Here is a 27,543-nt window from a genome sequence, read left to right on the forward strand (position 1 = left end):
AAATGTAAATAGAAATGATCCAAGAGTTTCCAAATAGGTAGTAGAAGTATCCAATCCACCTCCATCATTGCTTTTTTTTTTTTTTCTAAACAGGAATAGGAACATCAGAAGGAATGCTTACATTAAGTACTTAAAGAACCCAATCAGTAGGGTTACTGAGATTGCTCAGTGGTAAAGGCACGTTCTGCCAAGCCTGAGGACCTGAATTTTATTTCCAGATCCCAGATCCCAGTGGTAGAAGGAGAGAACCAACAATTCCTGCTACAGGGTGTCTATGCAGGGTGTCCTCTGCCTCTACAAGCACACTGTGACAAACACAAAGTAATAAATAGATGTAAAATAAATTTTTAAAGAATTATCATTAATACAAATACTGAATCAACATATTTTAACAGTGCTTCAACATTACCTAATACCCGCCCAGTGCCCCAGAGAGAGGTGGGTCCCTCTCATCTTCTCACTCCCAAATCAGTGTGCGAATTTAATTCAATTCAACAAAAATCCCTCAGGAACTTTCGTGTATACATTCAAGCTGCTCCCAAACAGATAATGGAAAGACAAAGGCGCTAAGGCTGTCAAACAACTGTGGGTTGTTTGACATGAAAGAGTTGAGGACAGAACTGAGAAAGAGTTGGAGGACACCCACAAATTTGTGGATAATTGCTCTCTAGCTGCAGCAAACAATTATCAGCTAGATAGCAGCAGCAAAGGGGGTGGAAGAAACACCTGCCAGTGGAGCAGGGCAGACTCAAAACCATACCCTTACAGGCATAGCCATTTGATCAAAGACACAGAGCAGTCCAAGGGAGAGGCTCGTTTCAACCGGTACTGCTACAACTGGATGCTCACAGAAACTAACTTCAATCAAAACTGAAACCTGATGGAAAAATGAACTGAAATGTATTGTAACTATAAATGCAAAACGATACTCTGAAAAACTTTTAAAAGTCATAAGGAGAAATCCTGACACCAAAATCAATCCATGAAAATAAAAATTGATTCACTGGACTTCTGTAGTGGGTAGCTGTTCCAGCTTTGACCTGGAAGTACTACCCCCCACTGAGGCTTCGGTAACTGTCACATCTACAGGAGCCCTTAAGACCCGAAATCCAGATGTGCCAGCTCTCTTGTTTCCTGGATCCTGGACGCTGGAGGTAGATCAAGCAGAGTTCTCCAGAGAACACCGCTGGACTGTGCTATACCTTTCCTGGACCCTGTAACCTATCCCTTTACTTGTAAGTTACCCCACAAAATAAACCTACCTCCCTTTTAACTACATGGAGTTGCCTTAATACTACAACCAATAGACTTCCTCAAGCTTGTGTTACTCAGCAAAAGACAGTTAAGAAAACAAAAACATACTACCATAGACTGGAAGAAAATATCACATATTCTCTTTACTGCAATGGACTTGTATCCAGAAAATAAAATGAACCTCAATAACTTCATTTTTCAAAAACTGGGCAAAAGAATTTAACAAATATATCACCAATGAGAGTGTGTGGCTGACAAAGAAGCCTCAGCACCATTCCACATCTTAGAAAAACAACCCTGGATGAGCCTGCACATTATACATTATTAGAAAGAGGAAGAAGAGAGGAAAAACTAACAGTACTGCATCCTACAGAGTGTGTAAAGCACCTAGAACTCATCTGTTGAGCTCCAGGAAAGTAGTAGTATCTTATAAACCTGGCAAACCTGAACACATAGTACACAACTCATATACTTATCCAGCATAAATACAAACACATGTTCACACAGAAATCAGTACAGGAATGTTCATAGTGAATTGCTTATAGTTCCCCCAAACTGGAAAGCACCAGTTGTCCATCAACCAGCAAAGAAATAAACAAAGTGAGATGCCGTCTGTGATGGAATAAATCTTAGTAACAAAAAGCTGTGCATGCATGTAGCAACATGCAACGATCTCTAATACATTCTGCCAAGGGAGAAGAGCCAGATTTCAAAAATTACATACAGTAAATCTTCCTGAATGTAACACTGTGGAATAGGCAAAGCTACAGGCAGTTCAAACAGGAGAGTAGCTGCCAGTTGCCACAAAGGGGAGGAACCACCACAAGTAACCTTAAGAGAGAACCTCTGTGGCAGTGGTTATGTTGTAAAGTCTGAGTATAGTGGTGGTCACTGACTGCATTTGTTACAGAACTGGGAAATGTAAAAGAAATATGTAGTTTCCCCTCAATATATTTGACTTTAAAAACATAGGTACATCAATGAATGTTAATAGGACCTCTCTTTGTAGAGCATGAAACACAAGGAATGGTAGTGAGTACTTAAGCAGATTATGCTGCAGGTACTGCCCACTATTCCTGGTAATGTCACAATAAACAAGCTCAAGTTCCTGCTACCTCTACAAATGCAGATGAGCGCAAAAGCGGCATCTGAGGCTTGCCATACAGGAGTCAGACTCACATACATACAAAGGTTTCCATCCCAGTCTCTAACACTTTCTTGGTTTCACCAATTATTTGTTTAGAACTAGAAAAAAGACAGAAGTAGAAGAGCAGTGCTGATAAACAATCTTGCAGAATAATCAACTCCACTCAAAAAAAGAATCTGAGACCCAATGTTCAGATTGAGATTACATATCTTTGTTTTTCATCCAGTTTTTATGGTGTTTAAACAAGGATTTTTTTTTTAAGCCCTGACTTTTAAAAGGTCACATTGTGCAACATTTTTCTAAATCTTTGTCTGGTATCACAACAAGGTAAGTTTCCTTAATGCTGCTACAAACCAGGTAAAAGGCATGCCGAGGTGAAAGTTAAATAAAAAGCTATCTCAAATAGCATTTTTAAAAGGCAAACATCAACCTTGTAAGTATTAAAAGCACGTTCTAAAATCCACTCTGATGACAGTTTAAGAAAGCCGCTTTTATGTGCTGGGAGCCGGGCTCTGCAAGGTCTTTTAAATGCCAGTGTTTACCTAAAAATGCAGGCAAGGACCAGAATCTGGCCTTGAAGAGGCGCCTTTTCACTGCACACAGTGAACCCAATCTTTAACCAATAAATTGTTCCACACCTTTGTCTCTGCCAAGAGAGGCAGAGGTCTGCTCTCACAAGAACGCACAAGCCTCTTTAAAGTCAGGTAGCCTTTTACTCTGCACCTCTGTACTTGTTGGTTTAGAGTCTCTGAGTGACAATGCACATCACTGGTGTTATGGGGGGTTTTGTGCTGTCATCTGTGCTACTGATTGTACTTTGACTTAGATCAAAGTCGAAACTTTCTAGAAAGACACACAGACCACAAAGTGACAAATAGCATGCCATGTTTGACACAGCAAACAATAAATTACTTTCATCAACCTGATTAAGAATCCCATGTTTTCAATGCTAATTCTGATGTCTGAAATGATAGAACTTTCTACATTCTCAAACAAGAAGTTTCAAATACGAAGGAAAAGACATAAATAGTCTTTTCACATACCACAAGTTCTGAAATCCCTACTGTTCAAAGAACTGCGGTTTCAACCTGCTATTGTACAAAGCTCATTGTAAAGCTTAAGTTGAATAGTACACATTCAAATCAAACATGCTAACACACCACTATTTTCTTGGTTGGAAATAATTTGTGGTGTATCTCTCCCAGACCAGACTACATCACCAGCCTTGGCAATGTTTAACAACGCTGCTACAACCAGTGGCTTTCCCTGTGAGCCTCAACTACAGGTGCTCTCCACAAGGAACAGCATCAAACAGAGCTGGAATGGAAGTAACTTCACCTGGACTGTCACACTCTGTCAAGAATGCCACCATCAGCACATACTTATCTCTTGCTGAATGCATTCCACATGATCTCACTCACTCCATACAAAATTCTGCAAGATGGAAATTATTTCTTCATTTTCTAAGTGAAGAAATTGAAACATAAAGAATAAACAACTTCCCCAAGATGTCACACATCGAGTAAGTGATCCAATGTAGATTTGAACCCCCTTCCCCATCTCTCTTCTTTCTTCTTTGTGGTACTAAAGATGGACACTAGGACCTTGCACATGCTAGACAAACATTTTACTACTGAGCTATACCACTACCCCTTGTCTTTTTTCTGTATATGACTCAAACTCTATTACATTATGACAGCACCTTATTCTAACATATGTATTAGCATACACATTTATAACCATAGACCCAAAATAGGCAAAGAGCAAACTAGGGTACCAGAGTCATTGGTCCATCTTTTTTTATTGTGCTAATGAGTGACAAAGGAGAAAAAGTTAGAAGCCCTGTGCAAATGGGAACCATGGAAATGAAAAGAATGGTTTTGAGCTGTGCAAAAGCAAAACATGGTAACCTGGCTTTGAATACTCATGTTACAATGGTAGACAGATTTTAAAGGTTATGATTGAACTTCCTTTCTATTAGGAATCTTAAATCCTCCTCCCCCTTCAAATTATTTTAAAATTTATCATTATAGTGTGTGTGATATATGTGGCATGCATGTGGGGTCAGAGGGCACTTTTCAGGAGTTGATTCTCCCCTCCCACCTTTACATGGGTTCTGGGGATTGAACTCAGATGGCCAGCCTTGCACAGCAAGCACTTTACTCACTGACCCATCTTGCCAGTTCTGAGTATTTTTTATATCGGAGCCAATGAAGGAAGACTCTGGCCCAATATGGCAGAACACATTTCCTCCTTCTAACTTCACATGTTCAATTCCCAGGCCTCACCCTAAAGGCCCTACATCCAATGTGATGGAAATATACTTAGAGTCCACACACCTGGGACCTATTCACCTGCAGCCCACACACTTGCACGCACAGAGCTGAGGCCCACATACCTTGAGGTCTACATATCTGGAATGTACACAGTGGAGCCCACATACTCCAATTGGATCCACAATTGGATTTCACATATTTGTAGGTTACACACCAAGAGTTTTCACACAAGGAGTCCACATACCTGGGTCCACATTCCAGGTCTATATACCTAGACCCTACATATCTAGAGTTCACACACCTGGGGTCCACATACCTGAAGTCCTTATACCTGAAGTCCACACTCCCAGTGTCCACATTTCTGGGGTCTGTATACCTAGAGTCTACACATCTGTAGTCCATACTCCTGTGACACAGACCCCTAGGGTCTATAAGTCTGGTATCTTCATACCTGGGGTCCATACTCCAGGTACCCATAACCCTATGGTCTATATACCTGGGGCCCATACATCTGTAGTCTTCACGTATCTCTCACTCTTAGGATGGCCCCAACTGCTCTTTGTAAGCACATACCTCTCCTTCTCCCTCCTGTTCAACCATGTCCTCTGAAATCTTAGGGCTCAGCTTCTCCACCTATATGACTTGTTACTATTTCCAGATGCTTCCCCATTCCCTTACTTTGCCATATCTTGATCTTTGTTGATTATTAAAGCCGTTATTCCTCCAAATATTATGATTCTAAAGTCTGGCCTCCAAATCTAGACAGAGGATTTCAGATAAGAAAGCATTTCTGGGCAATCACAAGAAGACACTGCCACAACTGAGGTACTGGACCCAGCTGCATTTAAATACAGATGTTGTCCTTAAACCCATAACTGTTATTTGAGAATAAACACTATTTCTTCATGACTCATTTTAAAGATAATAAAGGGATAGTGATGACTATTGTAATAAGATTTAATATGTGTGTAGCATGAACCTTAAAGAGTCTTATTAATAAAACCAAACCCAAGACCAGTTATTGGGGTGAATGCTGGAAGATCAGAGAAGCAGAACAAGCCACAGCTTCCTCGCCTCACAATTCCTCAGCTGATCCTGTTCCTCAGAATGGAAGCCTCTGAGTCCTCATTCAGAATGGATCTCGGCTGAACTGCTGCTCAAAAGCCTAAAAGCTTAACCAGGCTATAGTTCTTCATCCTCATGCCTTAAATACCTTTCTGCCTCCTGCCATTACTTCCTGGGATTAAAGGTGTGAGTCACCATGCTTGGCTGTTTCCAGTATGGCCTTGAACTCACAGAGATCCAGGCGGATCTCTGCCTCTGGAATGCTAGGATTAAAGGCGTGTGCTACCACTGTCTAACCTCTATGTTTAATATTGTGGCTGTTCTGTTCTCTGACCCCAGATAAGTTTATTAGAGTGCACAATATTTTGGGGAACACAATACCACCACATTTGTGTGGAAATAGAACCTATCAGCAAGATCAGTTACTACTGCTAAGAAATTGTCCAGACAAAAGAAATGGATTTTTCTCTATGGAAAGTCCTCAGGGATTCAAAGTAGTAGTGCAAACAAATATTGTATAAATTAAAGAGCCATTCACAACTTTAAATTTTTCACAAAAATAACATTTACTTCCAAACTCTTCATTTCAGATATGTAAACTACAGAATAGCAGTTTAGTGGTCTCATTTTTAATAATAATCTGTGAATTCATAAATACTGAGTTCATGAACTGATATCTTACTTGAAAAGTTAAGTAATGGTATGTTTCAAACGTGATGATGCTTGAACCATTTTCAATTAAGCTGTCTCTTTATGTATTTATGTGCAACCATTTTTACTTACCTGGACAAAGCTAATCACATGGCCACACTATAAATGGGGGAAGGCCTCTTTAAACCTGGTTCATATCTCTCCTGCCTATGCACATGCACAGTACCAAGCAACTCTAGTTCTGAGCCCAGCCATGGTCCTACTTTGACTAGTAATATATCTGCAGAAATGAAGAACTGAAAAGGCTCCCAGCATCCTGCATACCAGGTGTAGCCCTCTTAGCTCCATGAAGAACTTGCCTGAGCCAGCACAAAAGCCTTACAGAGTGTGGCTGGATTGGCTCATCATCCCAAGCATGGCCAGCTTAGGTGACCCAACAGCCCACTGGTGCCATCTGAATATTATTACCTCTTTTTGTTTTTTGTTGTTTTTTTTTTTAATTACCTTTCATCCCAGATGAGGCCAATACAACCTCCTACTTAACCTGAATATAATCACCAACCTATAGAGTGAATCATCAGACAAGTAAGTCTTGCTGCTTGACATCCCTGGCTAGCAGTAAAGAGGATGACACAGGCTTAATGTAACAGTGGAAACTGATGCAATGCATGGAAGCACTGCGAGACTCATATACAAATGGACAACAGTCAGGTCCTATATCATGGAAGGATACTGGCCCACAAAAAATAGTACCCAGTCCAAGCAACCATAGCTTAGGAACAATGGGCAAAAGGCCAGGTATTGTGTAGCAGTTTCCTCCATGATAAACCTTCATGTTGGAGGGAAGCTTTTTAAGACACAGGATGTCAAACAGTCCACCCTAAAGGGAAGTTGGCTAAGCTAAGGAAATAAATAACTCAAAAGCTTCAGCAAGTCCCTGAAATTGACCAGGTACACTAGGCCCTTCCCTCCCCAAGCATACAGAAGCAATAGGGACTACACAGAGAAGACTCTTAGAACAGCCAAGCCACCGGAAACAAGCAGAGACCAGCCAAGTTACTAGAAGACTCTCAGACAAGCTGAGCTGTCTAAAAAAGGCTCAGACAAACACCTGAGCTTCCTGAAACAGTCTCTAACCTGTTGAACTCCTGCAGGAAGTATAGTGAGCTTATCCATGAGCTGTCAACCATGCTAGGATGGGCTTTTGGAGATACAGCTGTCTGATTCCTTACTGCTCTGTAAGCAATCCCAATAAAACTCATCAGTTCACAAGTTGGACTTTAGGAGTATTCTTTCTTTGGTTTGTTGTCAGTTCCCTATCTGAGGTGAATAGATGTGTGTTCATGTCTCTCCAGGAAAAGTGTCACACAACACCATGATACAGTTAGTATGGTGAGCTCCTGTACATCTTGCCCTGCTTCCCAATTAGGACCAAACAGAAAAATTCAACTATGTCTATCTCTGTACTACAGCTGAGTCACCAAAGGACACAGAATTCATTAAAACGTCCCAAATAAAACCCAAAGACACTGTGTGGGGTGAGCATGGGGAGCTAAAATAAGACTAGAGGATACTGAATACCTTGATCTCCTTCCTGCTCCAACAATCAACAACACTATCCTAAGAAGCCTCAGATCTCATACTAACAACCTATTGGCTTCAGATCATATCACTCAATGCACATGTCCAGCTTTTAACAGGAAAACAGTGTATGCAGGAAGGCAAAAAAAATGCAATTTCTGAAGCAAGAAGGTAGCAACAGACAAAACCATGGCAAAGAGTCTGAAGGTAACAAAGAGGAGATTTCAACTGTGAGTGATGAGATAATGGCTACTATGGTTAGGATGCTATCTGTTCTCCAACAATTATATTAAAGGCTTGGTCTTCGCTGTGGCAGTGACTACACAGGGAGAGGCCTCCGGCCCCTGGAGGACACGGTTCAGATTGTGGTCAAAGTCAAAGGACCCAAAGTTAGCTCTTTTGTTACAAAAAGCCTAAGACAGGCTCTGACTCACTACGGCTCTGGTCAAGGCACACAGCCTTTTCCTCCCTCAGACACTCCTACCATTTCACAGCATTCGGTATGAGGCTCTCTCCAGAGTCAAGCTGATGCTAGCACCATGCCTATGAAACCTGAACACAAAGCTGAATAATTCTTTTTTTTCTTTATAAAGTAACCTGCTCTGCTCTGGTGAAACAAGTAAGCCACCTGCAAGGGCAGATGGGAAATATGAGCACAGAGAAGGAAACAAGACAGAATCAAAAGGAAATACAAGTTGAGAACACCATAACAGAAAAGAAAATTGCCTTGGGTAGCCCATCAGAAGAATGAGAATGCCCAACCAGAATTTATGAGTCAAAGATTTGTCAGCAGGGCCCCTCCCACCAAAAGGCTAGTCCATGAAGGCACACCACATCACCGGTAACTAGAGAGATACAAAACCATAATTCCATCTCTTAACTAACAGGATTTTTTTAAAGTAGAAGCCAGACATGGTAGCTCATATCCAAATTCTACCACATAGGAGGCTGAGGCAGAAATATCATGAGTTCAGAGTAAGCCTAGGGTAATAATGAAAGCCTGTCTCAATATCAAGACAAAAGTAGAAAACAGCAAGTGTTAGGAGAGATGTGAAAGCATTGAAGCCTCAGACCTTGCTTGAGAGAACAAAATGTGCACCAACTGCTGTGAAAAGCAGTCAGATATACTGACCAAAGATTTCACAGACACAAAAGTGATAAGAACAGACATGCCAACATGAGTCTGTCCACATATAATTATATAATCAACTGTGATATAAATGTATAGCACTGGTACATTCTATGACATCAAGGGACCTCAAAGATGCCACATAAAAGAAGCCAGACACTGAAGGTTATGAATTGTGTAAGTCTAAGCCTATGGATACAGAATACAAATTGGCAGCTGTTAGGGGCTGGGATGGGCAGACACTGTTGCATGGATGTGGGTATTATCTCTAGTGTGCAGTACAGGAATGTCTTAGAATTAGAAAAAGGCAGTTATATAGCACTGCGAACATATCAATGCCACTGAGCTATTCACTCTATGATGATCAATGTTGTTCTACATGGATTTTACCTCAAAGAATTTCTTTCAAAAATTGATGCAAAAGGTTGGGCATGATGGTACACACCTGAATTCCTTGCAATCAGGAAGGAGACAGGAGGACTGATGTCCATACAAGGCCAGCCTGGGCTACACAACAAGTTACAGGCCATCCAGGAATACATAGTGAGACCCTGTCTAAAAACGTTTTTTTAATAAATGAAAAGTTCAGGAAGCTGTCACCAGAAGACCTGACTTTCAGGAACTGTTCACAGAAGCCCTGAAGAAAAAAGGAAATAATTTAGGACAGAAACTCAGAGCTAGTCTGTTTTTCCACTTTCCAGACCCATCCATTGGTCCAATGAGGAGTGAGGACTGAGTACTCACAACAGTAAGGGAAAGGAGTGACAGGGTGTTAGAAGTCACATGATGTTATTAAGAGACACATAAAGGAACTGGGAATCCTTTTTGCAGGGATCTGCACTGGCCAGAACATAGTACTATGTTACCAGACTCAAAAAAAAATTTTTAATATTTTGAACTAAATGAAAATAAAGCCACTAGTTTTCAAAATTTGTGGGATGCAGCAAAAGCAATGTTTAAATAAAAACATGAGCCAGACATAGTGGTACATGCATGTAGTCCCAGATACACATGCCACTGAGGCAGGAGAATAGGTTAACCTATGTCTTAGGTCCTAAGAGATCAAAAATCACACTGGACAATATAAGAGACCCCTCCTATAGGGAATAGAGGAGAAAATCTATAGCAAAGTAATAATGACGTTAGTTCTTCCAAATTAGTCAAAAGACTAAAGAAAAATCTTTATGACTAACTGAAGAATGGCCAGCCTCTTTTAGATAGCAAAACATCATGAAATTTTAATCATTTGGATAAGGTGGGGAATTTTAAAATGGGATTTTTTTTTAGAACTTTATAAAGTTGGAGAGAAATACCTCAAAACAAAATGATTAGTAGGCACTGTCCAAAGCAATTCACATACAGTATCATGTTTTAACTTCATCACAGCCCTAAGGTGGTAACAGAATCCCTATTTTCATTGAAATTCTTCCTGCTCCAAGTAACAGGAAACCAAACCCACGATAGATGAAGCAGGTAAGAGAAAAGACCAAGAGCCTGGAGCCCTGTGCTCAAACTCCACCACCCATCTTGGACCGTGTCCAAATCCCAGTTCTGCCATTTCCTGTGTAATCCTCCTTCTAAGGTTCACCTGGTGGCCCCACACCTTCAGGCTCTCGCCCCACGGTGCTAATGGAACAGATGCAGCTGCAGTTTCGTGTCTTTTCTTGTTCCTACATTCAGTAGGAAGAATTAAAGGAATTTTTCAATTGCCCCTCCCCCCCAAAACCCACTTGAGTTCCCCCCCTTGATGATGTCACCATCATCATGGTACCAGAGTTTCTAATTAGTTTAACTTGGCCACATGTTCACTCACAGAATAACGTCCAGGACTACTGTTGGGGATAACTCATAGATGTCCAATAACCGGATTCAGCAAAGCTTCCTTTGTAAATAAGAAACCCATAGTTTAGGAAAATAAAGCGACTTGCCAAAAAACAGACCTCTAGAAAATGAGTGTAGGTTTAAACTCAGATCTAGCAAAGCTTTACCCACTTCGGCTTCAATAAAGACTGTCTTAAGACTGCAAAAAGGTGGTCTTACTGCTTTCTAAATCCATCACTCACTGTAACATAGCTGAAATTATACTTTTTCCTCAAAAATTTCTCAACTACCATGTGAAAAACTCAGAACTTAAAACTAATTGTGAATTTGACTTTTAAAACAGTTTAATCTGCTGTTACAAGCTTCAAACAGTAAGAGCCAGCTCAGGAAGTTCATTGCCAATAAAACGTTGTAACTTTTAAATGAAGCTTAAAACTATATTGTTCCAGAGATATATCATGTATACCAGATTTATATCGACTTTGGGAACTTTAGTAACAAAAGACCAATCTTCAGGCTCAGTAACTGCTGTAGACTTGACTTTGTGGAGAAAGAACCTTGCATTCTTGTGTTTTCCTTGCACTTCCAGGTGAACTGTATTCCAATTAATGTACAACAAAACTGTCATTTGCGGCAGGAGAAAAATCAATACAGACTTCTGCTTGGGACCAAGAAGAGACTTTTAAAAGACCCCAGGGGTTCAAGCTTGGTTCCCTGGACAGCGCGGGAGTGCAGATTTATAGGGGTAGGAGATGTCACTGAGAGCTAAGGGGTTAGGTACCCCCGGAGGCCAGCAGCCGCAGGGATAGCTCTTTTCCACCTTCCCCTTGGCCTTCAGAGCAACCATGAGAGACCTGGGGCTAGGAAGGAGTCACTAGAGGAGGGGACGAACGTGAAAAGGCCAGTGCCCGGCGATACACAACGGGCCGGGATTTTCAGGTCAGTTACCGGGAGCCAAGGCTGGACAATGCAGCCATCGTAAGAGGAACACGAGGAGGCCGGGTGGCGACAGCAAACCCCCTGCGGGAAGCCGCACGGGTCAGCGCACCCTCCGGACGCACCCAGCAGCCTGACGGCAGTGCGCCGGGCGGGAAGGACGCGGAGCAAACACGAGGGAGCCTCGGAAGAGTGGGAGTGACGGCGCGCGCCTCACCATACACGCCCACGGCGCGCGCCTCACGATGACGTAACCGGACTCACGCTGACGACACGCGAGGGGCGGGGCCATGACGCAAGCGCCCGCACCTCAAGCCGCTCGCAGCGGGTGAGGCGTAGAGTGTCTGTCAGGCTTAGCCTATGGCTGGACTTGGCAAACCAGCGAGCGTGCGCAGTGAGTGCCAGGCACCGGCGAGCATGCGCACTCCGAAGCGCGGGGGGAGGGGGGGGCTGCTGGTTGCCATGGTAACGAGAAGCGGTTACGAGATGGTGCGTTTGTTCGCCCCGATGTCTGAGGCCTAGAGGAGTGCGGGTGCTGAGGGAAGCAGCGAGGCCCGGACGCCGGGTAGTGTTGGGGCGGGAGGCATGGGTGTCGCGGGAGGTCTGGATCGCTGTGAGCCGCCCGCGGGTCCTGCCTGCTCTGAGCGTGGCGTGTGGTTTGATGAGAGACCTCATGGGACATGTCCAACGACATCACTAGGCTCTGCAGGAGTATTTAAAACTAATATGCCGTGTTTCGTATGCATTTTTATTGATGTATCAGTTGCTTCTGTTCACTTAGAGCAATTGGTGACTAAATGCCATGTCACCAACGTGCTGTGTTTTCCTACCTGGCACAACCTCTTAACCTGTGCAAGCTGAGATTTACAAACAGGCAGTTTTCTGTTGTGGCTGTTAGTGCCTGGCAGAGGTTACGTTTACCGCTTTCCTGTTGCCAGACTAACGGGTCACCTCTTCTCCATTTATATTTTCTCATACAATTGGACTAAATCTGGCACGTTTTGAGTATCTTTTAAAATTATACAATTTGCTGATACTATGGGACTTTAAAGAGGCAGTTTTTTTTTTTAACACTCTTACCTTGGTATTAATCACAACGGCATAATAAAAACCAGTGAAATTGTAGACTAAATAGCTACCTGTGGTTAACGATAGTATGAATCTTGTTGGAAATTAAACCGTTTTTGGTATGATGCATACTTGGTCTATGCTGAACTATAAGCATTTTGAACTTGGAAAGTGATGGTAGTGACCTTTCAGTATTTTACATGCCTTGCTCCAGCCTAGGCCATGACAAGGAACATTGACTACAGACTTCTTTCTTAGAGCCCCCTGCCAGAACTGAAAAGGAACAAGGAGGAGGGCACAGTGAAAATGATCTGGGCTGCTGAAGGAGCTGAGCAGCTGCTGGTTCTTTCCTTAGTCTTAAATCAGGTGTCTGGCACATTAGTTCCTATGGAACTCACGTTCCTGTACCCTTTTAAATGTTGTAGTGCTGGGTTTAGAACAGAGGGCCTCTTCTGCACGCTTGGGAGACAGCTGCTCTGCCAGCACCCTTCTAGGAGTGAGTCCCCCATGCTATCCCCTAAGTTGCTTTTTAAAAGGTGCTCTGTTTCTCTCCATTGTAGAATATTGTGGACTCTTGCCTTTATAAAAAATAACACCATGAAATAAATAAATTTATTAAATAAAAATGTTGTATGAAATTCTCAAGGTATTGATAAAAAATACTGCAAAAAGAAACAATACAACACCATGGTCCCAAAACTAAAAGGGGCAACACCAAATACTTCCCCCAGCTTTTGAGGGAATTGGAACAACAGTAAATATTTACAGGGTATCTTATGCAGAACAGTCCTTTGTAAGCCCTTAGGATGTTTTCTTCTTTTCTATAATATTCCTGCAATGTCAGTGTTTTTGTGTTTTTTATAGATGTAAAAACTGAGCCAGAGATGTAGATAGCTTACCCCAAGAAGCAGAAAGCAGGCTGGAACTCATATTCTGTCCACTTGTGTGCTGGCCATAAACGAAGGTAGCCAGCATGCTCCTATACCCACTTCTTGATTGTTTCCTTTCTCCCTGAAAAACAAACACACCATGCTGGTTTCCTGAGCATCTTTGCTCTTGCTCATGTTATCTAACATGCTCATTTCTCTCTTCAAGCCTTGGCTTAAATGTTGTCTTTAAGGGTTGTTCACTTACTGAGTGTCTGATTTTGGTCTGAGACTTCGCTCTAAAACTCTTGTTTTGGCTGCTAGATTGTTCTTTGTTCTTTCCAGCACTGTGGTAAGCTATTAGAGGACAGGGATGGATTGGGTTATGACTGTGTCAATTGGAAGGTGTAGCTCCATGCTGCCCTGTAGCTGGCATTCCTGTTATCATCATCTCCATAGCCCTAGTAGATCTCAATGTTTACAAATACTCTCACTTTCTGTTCACAGCAGAAGAATGGAAGGAACTGTAATGTGATGCTAGACTTTGTTGACGCCACGACACAGTGTTTCCTTATTGAGCATGATAAAAAATAAGGTATTCCACCCTCCTCAAAACCGACCCATTGTTTCACTCATGGGATGTAGTCTAACTGAGCCTTCTTTGATTATAAAAATAGTTTAGAAACCTTGTGTCTGTGAGGAGCTGTGAACAGGAGTGGGAAGTGTGTGTGGCGTGGGTAACAGTAAGTCACTAAGTGCTGCCTGCAGGCCTCTCCTGGCTCGAGGACCTTGTCCTGCAGGAAAGACTTTAAGTTTTCACCAAAGAGCAAAGTGTTTGCCTGGAGTCTAATTTAGCTGCAGCAAAACATCAGGGGTTTATTTAGGCCTACACAGGTTTGAATTTATTGGTTTATAATTAAGGCTCCAGTAATTAAATGAAAAGGTTTCCTCTGTTTCTAACATAGATGTTGGGCCTGGGGTTTACTCTGACTTCGGTACAGTGGCTCTAGCATTCCTTCCCATTGGTTTGGTAATATGCCATCAGTGGAGCATCAAGCCTCAGTTTTCTTCTAAAAGATGTTACATATGTTACACACTGTTCCGGTAACTAAGACAAAAAACCCACCTTCTATTTTTTAGGATCACTCATCTAAAAAAGTTAACTTAGCAGTCACCGCAGTTGCCTTACAGGACCACATTTTACATGATCTTCAACTTGGACATCTCTCAGTAGCAGATCCTCGTAAGACAAAAGTGCAAAAGAATGAAAACAAGTCAAAACCTCTCAAAAGAGACGCAACAGCCATAGTAGATACTGGGCTTAGAAAGACTACAGAGGGCCCCAAAGTGGAAGATCCCGAAAAGGAGTATGTTCTAGACCCCACACCACCACCGCTAACTTTAGGTAAGATAATCTAGTCATTCGTTGGCTTGGTGCTAATTAACCCCAGGTAGCCTCCTCAAGCTGGATGGTACCCTATTTAAGGGCTGAAGCAATGGTGTATGGGAGTACAAATACAACCTTAACATTTTCATTGTATCGGCAGATGCTGACGGCCAAGTGTGTTGTTAACGAGGTCTTAAATGCCAACTCTTCTTCTGCCAAGGGTTTTTTTTTTTTTTTCACTTCTGAGATAGAGTATTTGTGGAAGTATCCCATAAGCAAGATGGCTGTCAGCAATTCTCTTAAGTTGCAGCAACAGGGGACTTGCTTTTGTGAGTGAATTCCTGGCTGTGTACATTGTGCCTGGCTTTATCATGTGCCCTGTGGGCACCCCACATAATGCCAGAGTTGGTCTGTACTTCTGTATTTTAAGCTCTTCTGCCTTCCTTTGCACATTTTTGTTGGCTTTGGGAATCTCCTTGGGTAGCTCAAGCTGGCCTTCCACTCTCAATCTCCCTGCTTCACCCTCCTGAGTACTTGGCTTATAGGCATGTGTCTGCATCTTTGTGTTTTGTGAACATAGTTTCCCTCTGGCATCTTCTAGAAGAGCTTTGTTACAGTGAATTGAAGACTACCTTCATGTGGTGTCCTTCCTCCTTAAGCAGCTTCCTCAACTCCAGGTGAGGCATCAGTGTCTCCATAGCCCCAGCAGTGATGCTTATACTCTTCAGCCCAAACCTTTCCTTGAATCTGTGTAGTGATCCCTCACTTGAACTAGGTGCCTTGATGTTCCTCATTTCAAGGGACTCCTTCCCAAAATTTTCACAGGCTCAGTGCTTTCTGGTGAAACACTTTAACATCAGTTTAAATACCATCTACAAATTTAGTGCCTTTTCCATCTTAATTGGATCCCTGCCATACATTGAGGCCGTAACTTTTACTCCTCTGAGAGAAAGTCTCACCATGTAGTTCAAGCTGCCTTAAACTCCACCTTCCTGTCTCTGCTCTCACCACAGCCCTACATGACTATTACAGGAGTAAAAACTGTAAAATTCTCATGAATCTACTTTTTTATATTTATAGTTTGGCAGATAGAAGATTTGATCTTACCTTGGCAACCTCAGCATATAATTGTTTCCCATGAATTCAAGAACTTTCCTGTTTCACTTCCTCTCTTGGGCACACCTGAGTGGCCAGAATCTCTGCTGTGTTGCTCGGGAGCCCCAGCAAACCCTAAGGCTGTAGTACTGCCACAGTCTGTCTGACCACCAAGACAACTACAGAGGGACAAAGGGTACATCACATATACAGCCTGATACACAAGGCAGGAATGGAGCACAGGACAGTGAGATTTCACTGTGCTGCTTAGATTGACAAAAAACTGAAAACTTATGAATTATTTCTGAAATTTCCCATTGAATATTTTCAGATAGTAGTTGGCTATGAATCACCAAAAGCCCAGAAAGTGCAACCATGGATAAGGGAGCATGACTTCAGTGGATAATTAGCTCAGCATTATTTCCCTGGTTTCCATCACAATAGTAGCACGTTAAGGCCACAGAACTCTATACCATTCTTATAGTCTTTTGTAAGTCTGAGATCATTTTACACTGGGAAGCTAGAAATAAAAGGTTTCTAAATGATTAGGCATGGAAAATAGGTTTGGTTAGGGCTGTTGTTGTGTAAGTGACAAAACCAGGAGGTAGTAGGAGGCCTGCACAAAACAGAAAGGAAACTCCCTCCTCAGATGGTTCATCTGTTTTGTAAACCCCCCCCCCTTTTGTTCCTTTAGTTGCTGGGGTAAAGAGCAGAAAGTTTCCACGTTTGGTTACAAATACAGAATAGCCAGCTAAGAGTGACAGGCACCTTGAGAGAAAGCCTTATCACTGGTGTTTTCCAAGAAAGCCTGTTCCCAGCTCTGCTACTTTGAGGTGTTATTACAGATACAGGTTTGTACAGTTCAGAGTCTGGCCCTTGACAGTAGGAGTCACTTCACCTACAGTAAGTCATAGGCCCATCAGTAGTCTAGGAATAAAGGCTGAGCTCATTGCCCAGGATGGTAGGTACTAATTCAGGACAGGAGAGGCCCTGAACCTAATGGCTCTGGGCTCAACTCTGCTTTCTGTTTCTTCTTCTCCTGATGGTTTTAGTGTTGGTATATTTTTACCAGAAGTAAATCTAGTGAAGTGAGCTAATCTCACCTATATTATCAGGTGAGTTTGGAAAATAGGTGCTCTTAACAGAATGTTTGTTTGTGTATTTTTTCACAGGTGTAGGCATGTACATGTGGAGACCTAAGGTTCGTATCAGTTATCTTCCTCAGTCACTCTCTACCTTATTTTTTAGACAGAGTCTCTCACTAACCTAGAACTCACCAGTTCACCTAGACTGGCTGGCCAGCAAGCTCTGAGGATCTCCTGTCTCTGCCTTGCCTGCACTAGGGCTGTAGGCACATACTACTGTAGACATCTTTTACACAGATGCTAGTGATAGAACCCATGTTTATGTGGATGGCACTTTACTGGCTGAGCCATTTTCCCTGCTTTGGGCATGCATTTTATGATTATTCCCCTTTCTTGTTCTGTATTTTCTCTTGGTGCTTTTTATTTTATCTAGATCAATTTCATTAGAAATGTCTCTTTGAGGGAAAAGACATTTTGGATTTATACCTGCTGTTGGTTCTGGTTTCATTTTGGCTCCTGTTTCCTTGGAATTTCTGTTGTTGTCCTTGTTATTTCCTGTTTTGTTTCCTTCACTTGGTTGTAGTTCCTTTTCCCAGCATCTTAGGTAAACATCTGTTTGCAGACTGTTTCCCAGCAACTTCGTGCAGATAGACACATCCTTGTGAACTGCTGTTTGCCTCCCATGTTGACACAAATGCTCTCATAGCTACTTAGCTCTTAACACTCTATCTCCTCATTGTCTTTTTGGTTTTCTCTACATCCCAAATTGTTGAGTCCCATGGGTTGAGCATCTGTTCTGTGACTTTTTCTGGGAAGACATAGAAGTCTATGTACCTAGAAAATATATCTACTTCCTGTGAGATTAGTATGTTCATACTTCTACCATGAATTTTTCTAGGACTAAGAGTGCTTTTCTGATGGCCCTCTGTGCTAGGCTGACTTTTTAAAAATGTACCTTTACTGTTATTTGGCAGTTTGCAGATAGTGGTTTACATTTACAGTCCTACTAGCCCTATGCCCAGGAATGTTGCAGGTACTTTTCAAAGTGAGTCTCCCCATGGGATATAAGCGCATGTGATGGGTACTTATAAACCTCTCACTTAAGGAATATATTCTTAGGTAGCATGTGATTGATGTGCACTTTGTAAAGGTCATTGGTGAGGGCAGCAAGGCTAAGTGGAAGAAGTCAGTGCTACAGGCTGACAGTTAAATTAGGTGAAATACAAGAAGAAAAATGGCAAAAAAATTAATATTCTTCAACTTCTATACAACTAAACGTCAATCCTGCCTGCTTAAAAAATCACTCAACATTCAGAATGATGACAAAGTCTGTATAATAAAAACATAAATCATTATTGTGAACTCGTGTTATCACTGCCCTCATACCTCCATAGAAAAGCACCTTGCTATGTGTTGTAAAAGGTTGCTATAATGCTTCTCTAGAATATCTGCATACAGATTATCTATTAAAAATTTTATGTGACTATGTATGCTAAAATCCATGAGTTTACATTGTGTCTTATCTTTCCTGTAGCCCAGAAACTGGGCCTCTTGCCAACTCCTCCATTGCCACTGTCATCAGATGAATGGGAGAGAGTGAAGCAGAGATCACTCCTGCAAGGGGACTCCATGCAGCCATGCCCAATATGTAAAGAAGAATTTGAGCTCCGTCCCCAGGTACATTACAGACAGAACTTTAGATCAGCCCAGCACTGCTTCCCCAGTACTAGCCAGTGAGCCACCCAATTCCATGGTCCTTTGTAACTTCCAAATATTTAACATTTTCTCTACCACCCCTGAAGTGTGTGTGTATGGCTGAACACTATCACTTGACGGTGTCCACTTAGTGGTGTGACACTAAGTCCAAGTATGCCATTTGCATGAAAGGATGCTTTGAATATCTTCAAAGACTTCATGGGAGAATCCTGATATAAAGTAAAATCTTTGTTCATACATCTCTCAGTATAAGATGGGTGGTCATCCTGGTATATAGAAAGCTCATGACCTGCCACACAGACCCATCGCTGTGCCTGACTAACCTGCCAGCTCCAAGGAGCCAAGGTCACTCATGCTTTCAGAATCTGGGGAGAAACATGGTTTTCCTGAAGGCTTTTGCATAGTGTGTTGCCTTAGCTTCTACATGGTAGGCACTGAGACAGCAGCTGAGAAAAGCCAGCATTTAGCCAGGCTTGGGTCTCAGCTGAGGATCCAAAGCTTCATGGGCTATCCTGACCTCTCAGACTTAAAAAAAAAAAAATGCTTGTTTCACTACCAGCAAGGACATTCACAGTCATTACATTTTTGCTCTTCAGTAATGTGAAGATGCTTAAAGTACACTTTCCCTCTAGTTCTCAAGAGGACCAAATCTTATGTAGGATTTGGATACTGGGAAGATTTGTCAGCTCTTGAATCACAGAACTGTCATATGTAGGGAAGTTTGTAATTTAGTGCCAGAGTACAAGATCATTAAAGCTGCAGGGAATCATCCAGCCTCAGCAACCTCATTTATTGTGCTGTACATGTTTAACCTGGTTGTATGAAGAATGAAAACTTAAACATCTCAGTGTGTTATGTAAGCATTTCACTAAAAACTTTGTCATTTTGTTTGATTAAAAATACTACTGTGTTAATCTTGCGTTTATTATTCCCTTATTAGATTTCTTCTTAGTTAAAAACAGTTTTTCTGGGTTAGACAGATGGCTCAATGGCTAAAAGTACTTATTGGCTGTTCTTCCAGAAGACCCAGGTTCGATTCCCAGAACCCACATGGTGGCTCACAACTCTAGTTCTGGGAGATCCTATGCCCTCTTCTGACTTCCATGGGCACCAGGCATACAAATCAGACATACATGCAGGAAAAACACCCACACAAAAATAAGTAAATAATAATAATTTTCCCACCATAGGATAAGTTCAAGATAGTTTCAAGTAATCTTATTCTTACGACACCATCTAACAGTGAGAACAGAACTCAGGTAATTCACAACAGGCCAACTCAGAAATTATGACAAAATGTAAATGGAGTTTGGTCCTCACTTGTGTAACTATCACCATAAACTGTTTGCCTATAATGAATATATGGATATCTCAAAGATAATGTTCTAATATTAAATATTAGAATTATAGAAGAATTACATAATTTAGAGCAGATTGATATCTGTTGATAAAAGACTTTGAAAAATTATATTTAAAAAGAATAACTGAGTCCAACGATGATTTTAATACAATAGTTAATTAAATTTAAGCATACAGTTGGCAGGGTCCAGGAAAGGTTTTAGGGAGATAGAGACATGGCTCACAAGTTAAGAGCACTGGCTGCTCATCCAGAGTACTGGGGTTCAATTCCTAGCGTCCATATGGTGCTTACAACCACCGCTAACTCCAGTTTCAGGGGATCTAAGGCCATCTTCTGGCCTTTATGGGTACCCTATGGATGTGGTACACAGACATACATGCAAGCAAAACACCTCTACTCCTAGAATAAAATAAATATTTTTTTAAGAAAAGGTTTTAGAAGTTTATGAGCTCTATTCTCAGATTTCTTTCCTTAATCCCACTTGAGAAAAGTGCAGAGTGAGCAACAGCACAGGGGATGGTCACTGAAGACAGTAGGACATGCATCTGCCCACCTTCTCCACAGCCCATTATACCTGCCCATGGCTAATGGTCTAAAATCCTTTCTCCTTACTGGGTTTAAGTAGTTTTATTTTTTGTTTCTCCAGGTCAAAACATCACTGTTGGGTGAGAATTTTGAGTCAGAAGGGTGAAGTTTTCTTACAAACATACTTGCTCTCCATTTAAAAAGAAAAATGTAATTTGTCTCCATGATGTCTTGCTATTTAAATGTAAAACTCTCACAATTATGTCACAGTAAGCTGTGATTTTAAGTTTCAGAGTGTAATTTAGCTGAACAAAGCCATATAAAAGATGCTTGCTTGTCGTGTCTCTGCTCCTTCTACCAAGTCCACACCACATGGATGGGTTCCTTCCTGCCCCACCCTACCTACCTAGCAGTGTCTACCTTGGCACTCCTTTTACTGGCTTACTATCAAGCATGATGTGTTGTTTTATGGTATCAGGCCATTGGCTTTGTTTAGATGATATGCTTATACTAACTATATTAAACTGAAAACTATAAGTGTGAACTGCTCAGCTGTCTGAATGTTACCTTCAAGTATTTAGATGCTCTTCCAGAGGATACATTACTAACCTAGGACTCTGCTCTCTCCTGTGGACAGGTGCTGCTTTCCTGCTCACATGTATTCCACAAGGCAAGTAATCCTACTCTGGGCCTGGCCTCCTTCCCTCACTCACTGAAAGAGCCATTTGTGATCCCTGAGCATCATTCATAGTTGGAATTATGGCTTTAGGGTAGACTACAGCTCATCCTGTTGTGAACATCATGGATTTTGTGTGACAGAAGCACAGATGTTTGTGTAGCAGATTGTTAGTACCACACATCAAGGCTGCTGATAGCTTACTTCCTGCCGGCTGTTTGCACGGCAGTCTGACACATAGCATTTTACCTTTAAGCCACTTGACACTCAGAGGTTTTTGAAGTCTCTGCATGCATGTTCTTGTGGAAATCATTTTTGGAACAGGTTTCATGAGGAAGGTGTTAACATCTGATGAAACTACTTCACTTCATAATCTAAATTGGACTGAGTCTCAATTATGAGAGAAAGAATACTGCAATTACATTAGAAGTAAAAAAATGTTTATAAGTAATTACTTGTAAAGTTTTAAGTGAAATCCTTTTCTTCAGGCATGCCTTCAGGCTTTTGAAAAGTTCACAAATAAAAAAACCTGTCCCCTCTGTAGAAAGAACCAATATCAAACCAGAGTGATACACGATGGGGCCCGCCTGTTCAGAGTAAAGAGTGCCACCAGGTAAGAGTGTCCTCAGTGCCTTGCAGAGGGGAGACAAATGTTTGCAGCTCAAGCTGTGATTACTAATACAAGAGGTCACCAGAGCAGCCCAAGCTGGGAAGAGTACTGAAATACTTGTTAAAAATAAGGCCATTAAGGGCTAAAGAGATGGCTCAGTGGTCAAGAGAACTAACTGCTCTAGAAGACCCAGGTTCAATCCCAGTACCCACATGGTGTGGCTCACAACTGTCTGTAACTCTAGTTCCAGGAATTGCATGTCCTCTCTGACCTCCATGGGTACCAGGCAAACAAGTGGTATAGATATTCATGCAAACAAAACATTCATATGCATAATAAAATAATTTTTAATTTAAAAATAAGGCTATTAGGCGGTCATCATTTCTACATCTCTGTTTTAGAATCCAAGCCTACTGGAGAGGGTACATCGTTAGAAAATGGTACAGAAACCTAAGGAAAACAATCCCTCCTACAGATGCCAAGTTAAGGAGAAAGTTCTTTGAGGAAAAGGTGGGTGTGTATCACTACCTATCCACACACACATGGTCTATGTGGGTGAATATTAGGGACCAGTAAAGCTAACAGGCAGTGCAACTGCTGCTGACTTCACTTTTAGAGCTTTCTGCTCAACTTAGTGGCCTCCAACCTCATTGCATGAAAAAATGACATTCAGATCAGCTTTGGTTTGACGATTGTATGCTGTTTGGTGGTACCATCTTCTGATAAAATAAGACAAACTTGAGTTTTTCAATTCTAAGAGGCCCCAGTTATGCCTACAACATGAGTGAAAATAGAGACCTCACTAACATCTCCTGGTAGCTGGCTGAGCCTTGTAGGGGTCACCACAATACAGAAATAGACAACTCCGGTTTGTGCTTGCTTATGCTTACTTTCCACGTTTTATGTTATGTGGGGTGTGTTAGTTAGGGCTTCTATTACTGTAAAGAGATACCATGACCACAGCAACTCTTATGAAGGAAAATACTTAATTGGGGTGGCTTACAGTTCAGAGGTTCAGTCTATTATCATCATGGTGGGACATGGCAGCATGCAGACAGACATGGTGCTGGAGAGGTAACTGAGAGTTCTACATCTTGTGCAGGCAACAGGAAATAGTCTGAGACACTGGGCATGGCTTGAGCATTATAAGACCTCAAAGCCCACCCCCATAGTGACATACTTCCTCTAACAAAGCTATACCTACTCCAACAAAGCCACACCTCCTAATAGTGCCACTCCCTTTGGGAGCCATTTTCTTTAAAACCACCACATGAGAGGTGCTTTTTAACAGTTTTCCATGTCTCCATTTGAACAGAAAGGACTGGCAGGTATTAGAAATAACCAGCCCTAAGTAGAGAACCTTTCTCATGTCTGCTCCAGCATAGCAGGTCTAGCCACCATTAGTAGGTGCTTGGGGGCTCTTTCCCTTACCTGGGATGTGAGTGTCACTGCTGACCTAAGAATCAATTATAAAGAAACACATAGTAGGCACTGAAATTTTATATTTGTTGAAAACATTAGTATCTTTCCAAGTTAATTTTCATATACCTTGTTTTAGGTTTGCTAATATTCTGTGTTTGTTTATGGTAACACTAGTATCACAACATGCCAGACTCAGATCACTGAGATAAACTCCTCAGCCAGACATAATGATCCATGTCTATAGTCAACACCTGGGAAACTGAGATAGAAAGACTGCTTGAATCTGGAATTTGAGGCCAGCTTAGTTACCACAGCAAGGCCCCATCTCAAAAAAGAAAAGGATTGGTTGGAGAGATGGCTCAGCAGTTGAGAGCACTGATGCTCTTCCAGAGGACCTGTGTTCAATTCCCAGCACCCACATGGCAGCTCACAACTGTCTGTAACTTCTGTTACAAGGGATCCAGTGCCCTCATAAAGACATACCTGCAGGCAAAGCATCAATGTACATCAAATAAAACAAATTATTTAAAAAAAAAGTGAAAAGAGAGCCAAGATGTTAGTTCAGGGGGAAAAAAGAGAAAGAAAAGAATCATCTTCTCATAGTCACACTGCTGTTATCATTCCCTATAGAAGTATCATTGACATGTTTAGTTTAGCTTTTTGTTCTTCCATTTAGGATTGTGAATATAAAAGACAACCTTTAATAAAAAACACAGTTCCTTATTTTCTAACTATTTTCCTAGTTATTGCTGCTTTAGGCACAAGACTGAGTGAGTGATCACAACCACATATTTCCTGGTCTCATAAGAGACTCATTTACCTCAGAGGAAGAAATGGGAGTGTCTGTGACTTTGTGTGTGGCTTTGCCCTTACCTAGGTGAGCCAGCCCATTTCAGCTGTGTTAGAACTACATTGATTATAACGCAATATAAATTTTTTCTAGTATCTTTCCTAGGCACTAAAGGGATTGGTATCAGCACAAGACACCCCAAGACCAAGTTCTCAGCACAAAGGAGATTTATTTGCCCCAGAAGGAAAAAGAGCAGGGAATAAGAGACAAAGACAAGAGAGAGAGGAAAAGGGAGAAGGGAAAGGGAACAAGGGAGAGGGAAGAAGGGGTATTTGTCCTGGAAGGACAAAGGAGTGCCTCTGGATAGAGAAGAGACAGACATGGCCCATAGGCAAATGGTAGTTTATGAATGTAAAGGGGGAAGCACCCTCCCCACCCCGTGTTAGGATGAGATGTTTAATTTTAATTGGGCATATTGATTAGATGAAGTAGAGGGGCTTCTTTTGATTGCTGGACTTCAATACTTGGATAGCTGGACCTTGGTAGTCAGCCTTAGAAAAAAGAAGTGGCCAAATAATGGAATAGACCTTGGTGGCTATCTGTGGAATGTAATCTAATGGTTTTTAGCAAGTCAGAGGGAGTGGGAGAAGGGGCAAGGCCTGCCAGAGCCATGTTCGCCATGCTCTGACTGCCTAGAGCCCCTTCAGGCACTAAAGTATTTGTTCCAAGCAACACTGTTATGAGACTATGTAAATCAGAACATTTGACATGTTGTGGTTGTCACTGTTCCTCATATTTAACTAAGAAAAACATTGAATTTCCTTGAAGAGTAGAGTGGCATTAAATGTGATACGGATGCTAAGCTAATGGCTTTGCACACTGCATTGTCAAGTCAGAATGGAGCAGTGGGTGGTGGCTAGAAGACACCTGGGTACTGGTTGGCCTGGCCTAGAAAAAGCTCGTGCCTTTGGCTGTCAGAGGCAGCAGGAGACCCAAAGGCAAAAGGCACAGGGACTGCCTACAAAGTTGAATTTGACCAAGAAAAAACAAAAGATCTCAAAAACCTTGATCTCTCCTAGCTGAATAGGGAACCCAGAATATCTGGGATAGGGATGAATTTCTAAAAAGAATCCCTCATTCCTGCCTACTGTTGGGTGAAAAGCTTCCTGTTTTCCCACACTGCCAGATTCTTTCTCAAACACTGCCATGTGCAGAAGAAATCAAATTGTGTAAAGTCCTGATCGTTAACTGGATGAAAGAGTGTGTCTGTCCTCACTTCCCAGGATGAGTTGTTCCTCTTTCCGACATAGAAGGCAGCACGCCAGCCTCCCTTCTAGACCGCATCTCTATCTCTACTCATTAGTCAACATGACCCTGAATCAAACCCGGATAGGCACTTTGGGCCAGTTTATCATATTTCAAACATCTCTCTTTAGAGCTCAGTTTCAGCTTCCATTCAGACTTATGTCTTCTGCAGTTGTTCTCTTTCTGTGCTCTCCTGTGCATTATAGTCCGTGGTTTGTTTGATGGTCAGTGTTATTCTCTGAGTATTCCTAGTGATTATTTTTTGTTTTTGTTTTTTTCTTGAGATAGTCTTACTATGTTGCCGAGGCTGGTCCTCAATTTGTAAGTTGAAGTGTAAGCTGTGACTACAAGCAAAACCCACTGAGCCAGAAGCCCTTTATAATTTCTAATGTGCAATAATATATGGCTTATAAGTCAAAGTCATTGTTTGCTTTTGCAAAACTATGACTTGATAACTATTTGCCGTCTGTATGTGGATAGTTTGTTTATGTTTACATATAATGACTTTGGAAAGTCTAGGCTATACTTTGCTGTCACATAAAGCAGTCGTGACAATCGACTGATGGTCCTCACTACACTAATATTTATCTATGAGGTTGTGACACAGCAGATTCACTCATGTAATCTGAGAACATGTGAAAGACCCAATGCTGGTGGTTGTTCTTGGAGTCCAGTGATGTTGTGGAAGTTCGTGAGGCTGTATTCTGAAGTAAAGGGAGCCCCGTTAGTGTCTGAGGCTCAGCCCTGATGGCTGTTCATGACTCAAAATGCTTTTCTGAAAACATTTGTTGTATCTTTACTGGCTACAAATGAGCCTCTCTATCATTTTTCTTAGAGATTTTTAAAGTCTCCAAATAATTCCTTCCATGTAAGAAAACACATTTTCAGTTTCTCATAAGAGTGACAAGGAAAACTAGGACCAGCCATCAAATGAAGACAGGTCTCTCTGCTCAGCACCACCTTCCATCCTGCAGGGAAGAGCTGGGAACCATTGCAGGCCCACAAGGGCCCTCTGGCTTTTATGATTCTATTCCAGCATCAACACCGCTTCTCTGAGAAGGGAGCACTTTTGCAGTTGTGTCCACTGTAGTCTGAGGCTCTTCATTAGCAACCAAGAACAAACTATTTGTTGTTCATAGGGGGAAAAAACGTTAAAAGTGAGAGGTGGGAGTCCATATACTAAGGAAGTAGAAGCTGGGAACAAGCTATGCTGACAGCTGAGAAGGCAGGTTTGAAGGGTTGGAGAGATGGGTTAGTTGATAAAATGCTGCACAAGCATGAAGACATGATGCTCAGCACCCAGACAAAAGTAGCATACACCTGTAATCCCAAGTGGGTAGAGGAGAATCTTGGGAGCCCAGTGGCCAGCCAGCCTAGTTAAATGAGAGACTCTGTTACAAAAAATTAAGGTGAAGAACAATTGAGAAAGATACCAGACATCACCCTCTGGCATACACTTGCACCAGCATGCACACACATACCCACATATATACGCTAAACACATTCACAAGAGAAAAAAGAAGACTTCAGTCAGAAATTTGAAGCAATAAATAAGGTGATTACAATTTTATAAAGTAAAAAGTCCACCAAGAATGTGCAGTGAATGTAGTATATAAGCACTGGACATTGGTATATCCTGCTTTGTAAATCATACACTCCTGGATATTAAGGGCCACATAGGTCCAGATATAATAGTATGGGAGATTATTACTCCCACTCTGAAAACAGTCCCATTCACAATAGCCTCAGAAAAATAAAACACCCAGGAATAAACCTAA

General features: G+C 41.7%; 1 protein-coding gene across 3 annotated transcripts in view; it reads left to right on the forward strand.

Annotated features, from left to right (window-relative positions):
• The first annotated feature begins 12,293 nt into the window (after window positions 1-12,293).
• The window catches only part of Rnf32 (ring finger protein 32), a 34,724-nt gene continuing 19,474 nt past the window's right edge, over window positions 12,294-27,543 (forward strand). For all 3 annotated transcript variants that reach the window (XR_009378233.1, XM_059257782.1, XM_059257783.1), the window contains exons 1-7: window positions 12,294-12,425; window positions 14,302-14,389; window positions 14,935-15,199; window positions 18,896-19,038; window positions 21,600-21,632; window positions 22,127-22,251; window positions 22,650-22,758. Coding sequence is in view for 2 of the 3 variants with exons in the window: in XM_059257782.1 (XP_059113765.1) it covers window positions 14,375-14,389; window positions 14,935-15,199; window positions 18,896-19,038; window positions 21,600-21,632; window positions 22,127-22,251; window positions 22,650-22,758 (690 nt within the window). In the remaining variant the exon portion in view is untranslated. The remainder of the gene's footprint in view (window positions 12,426-14,301; window positions 14,390-14,934; window positions 15,200-18,895; window positions 19,039-21,599; window positions 21,633-22,126; window positions 22,252-22,649; window positions 22,759-27,543) is intronic.

This window comes from Peromyscus eremicus, chromosome 3 (assembly GCF_949786415.1).
Source record: "Peromyscus eremicus chromosome 3, PerEre_H2_v1, whole genome shotgun sequence".
In the NCBI taxonomy this organism is placed as follows: domain Eukaryota; kingdom Metazoa; phylum Chordata; class Mammalia; order Rodentia; family Cricetidae; genus Peromyscus; species Peromyscus eremicus.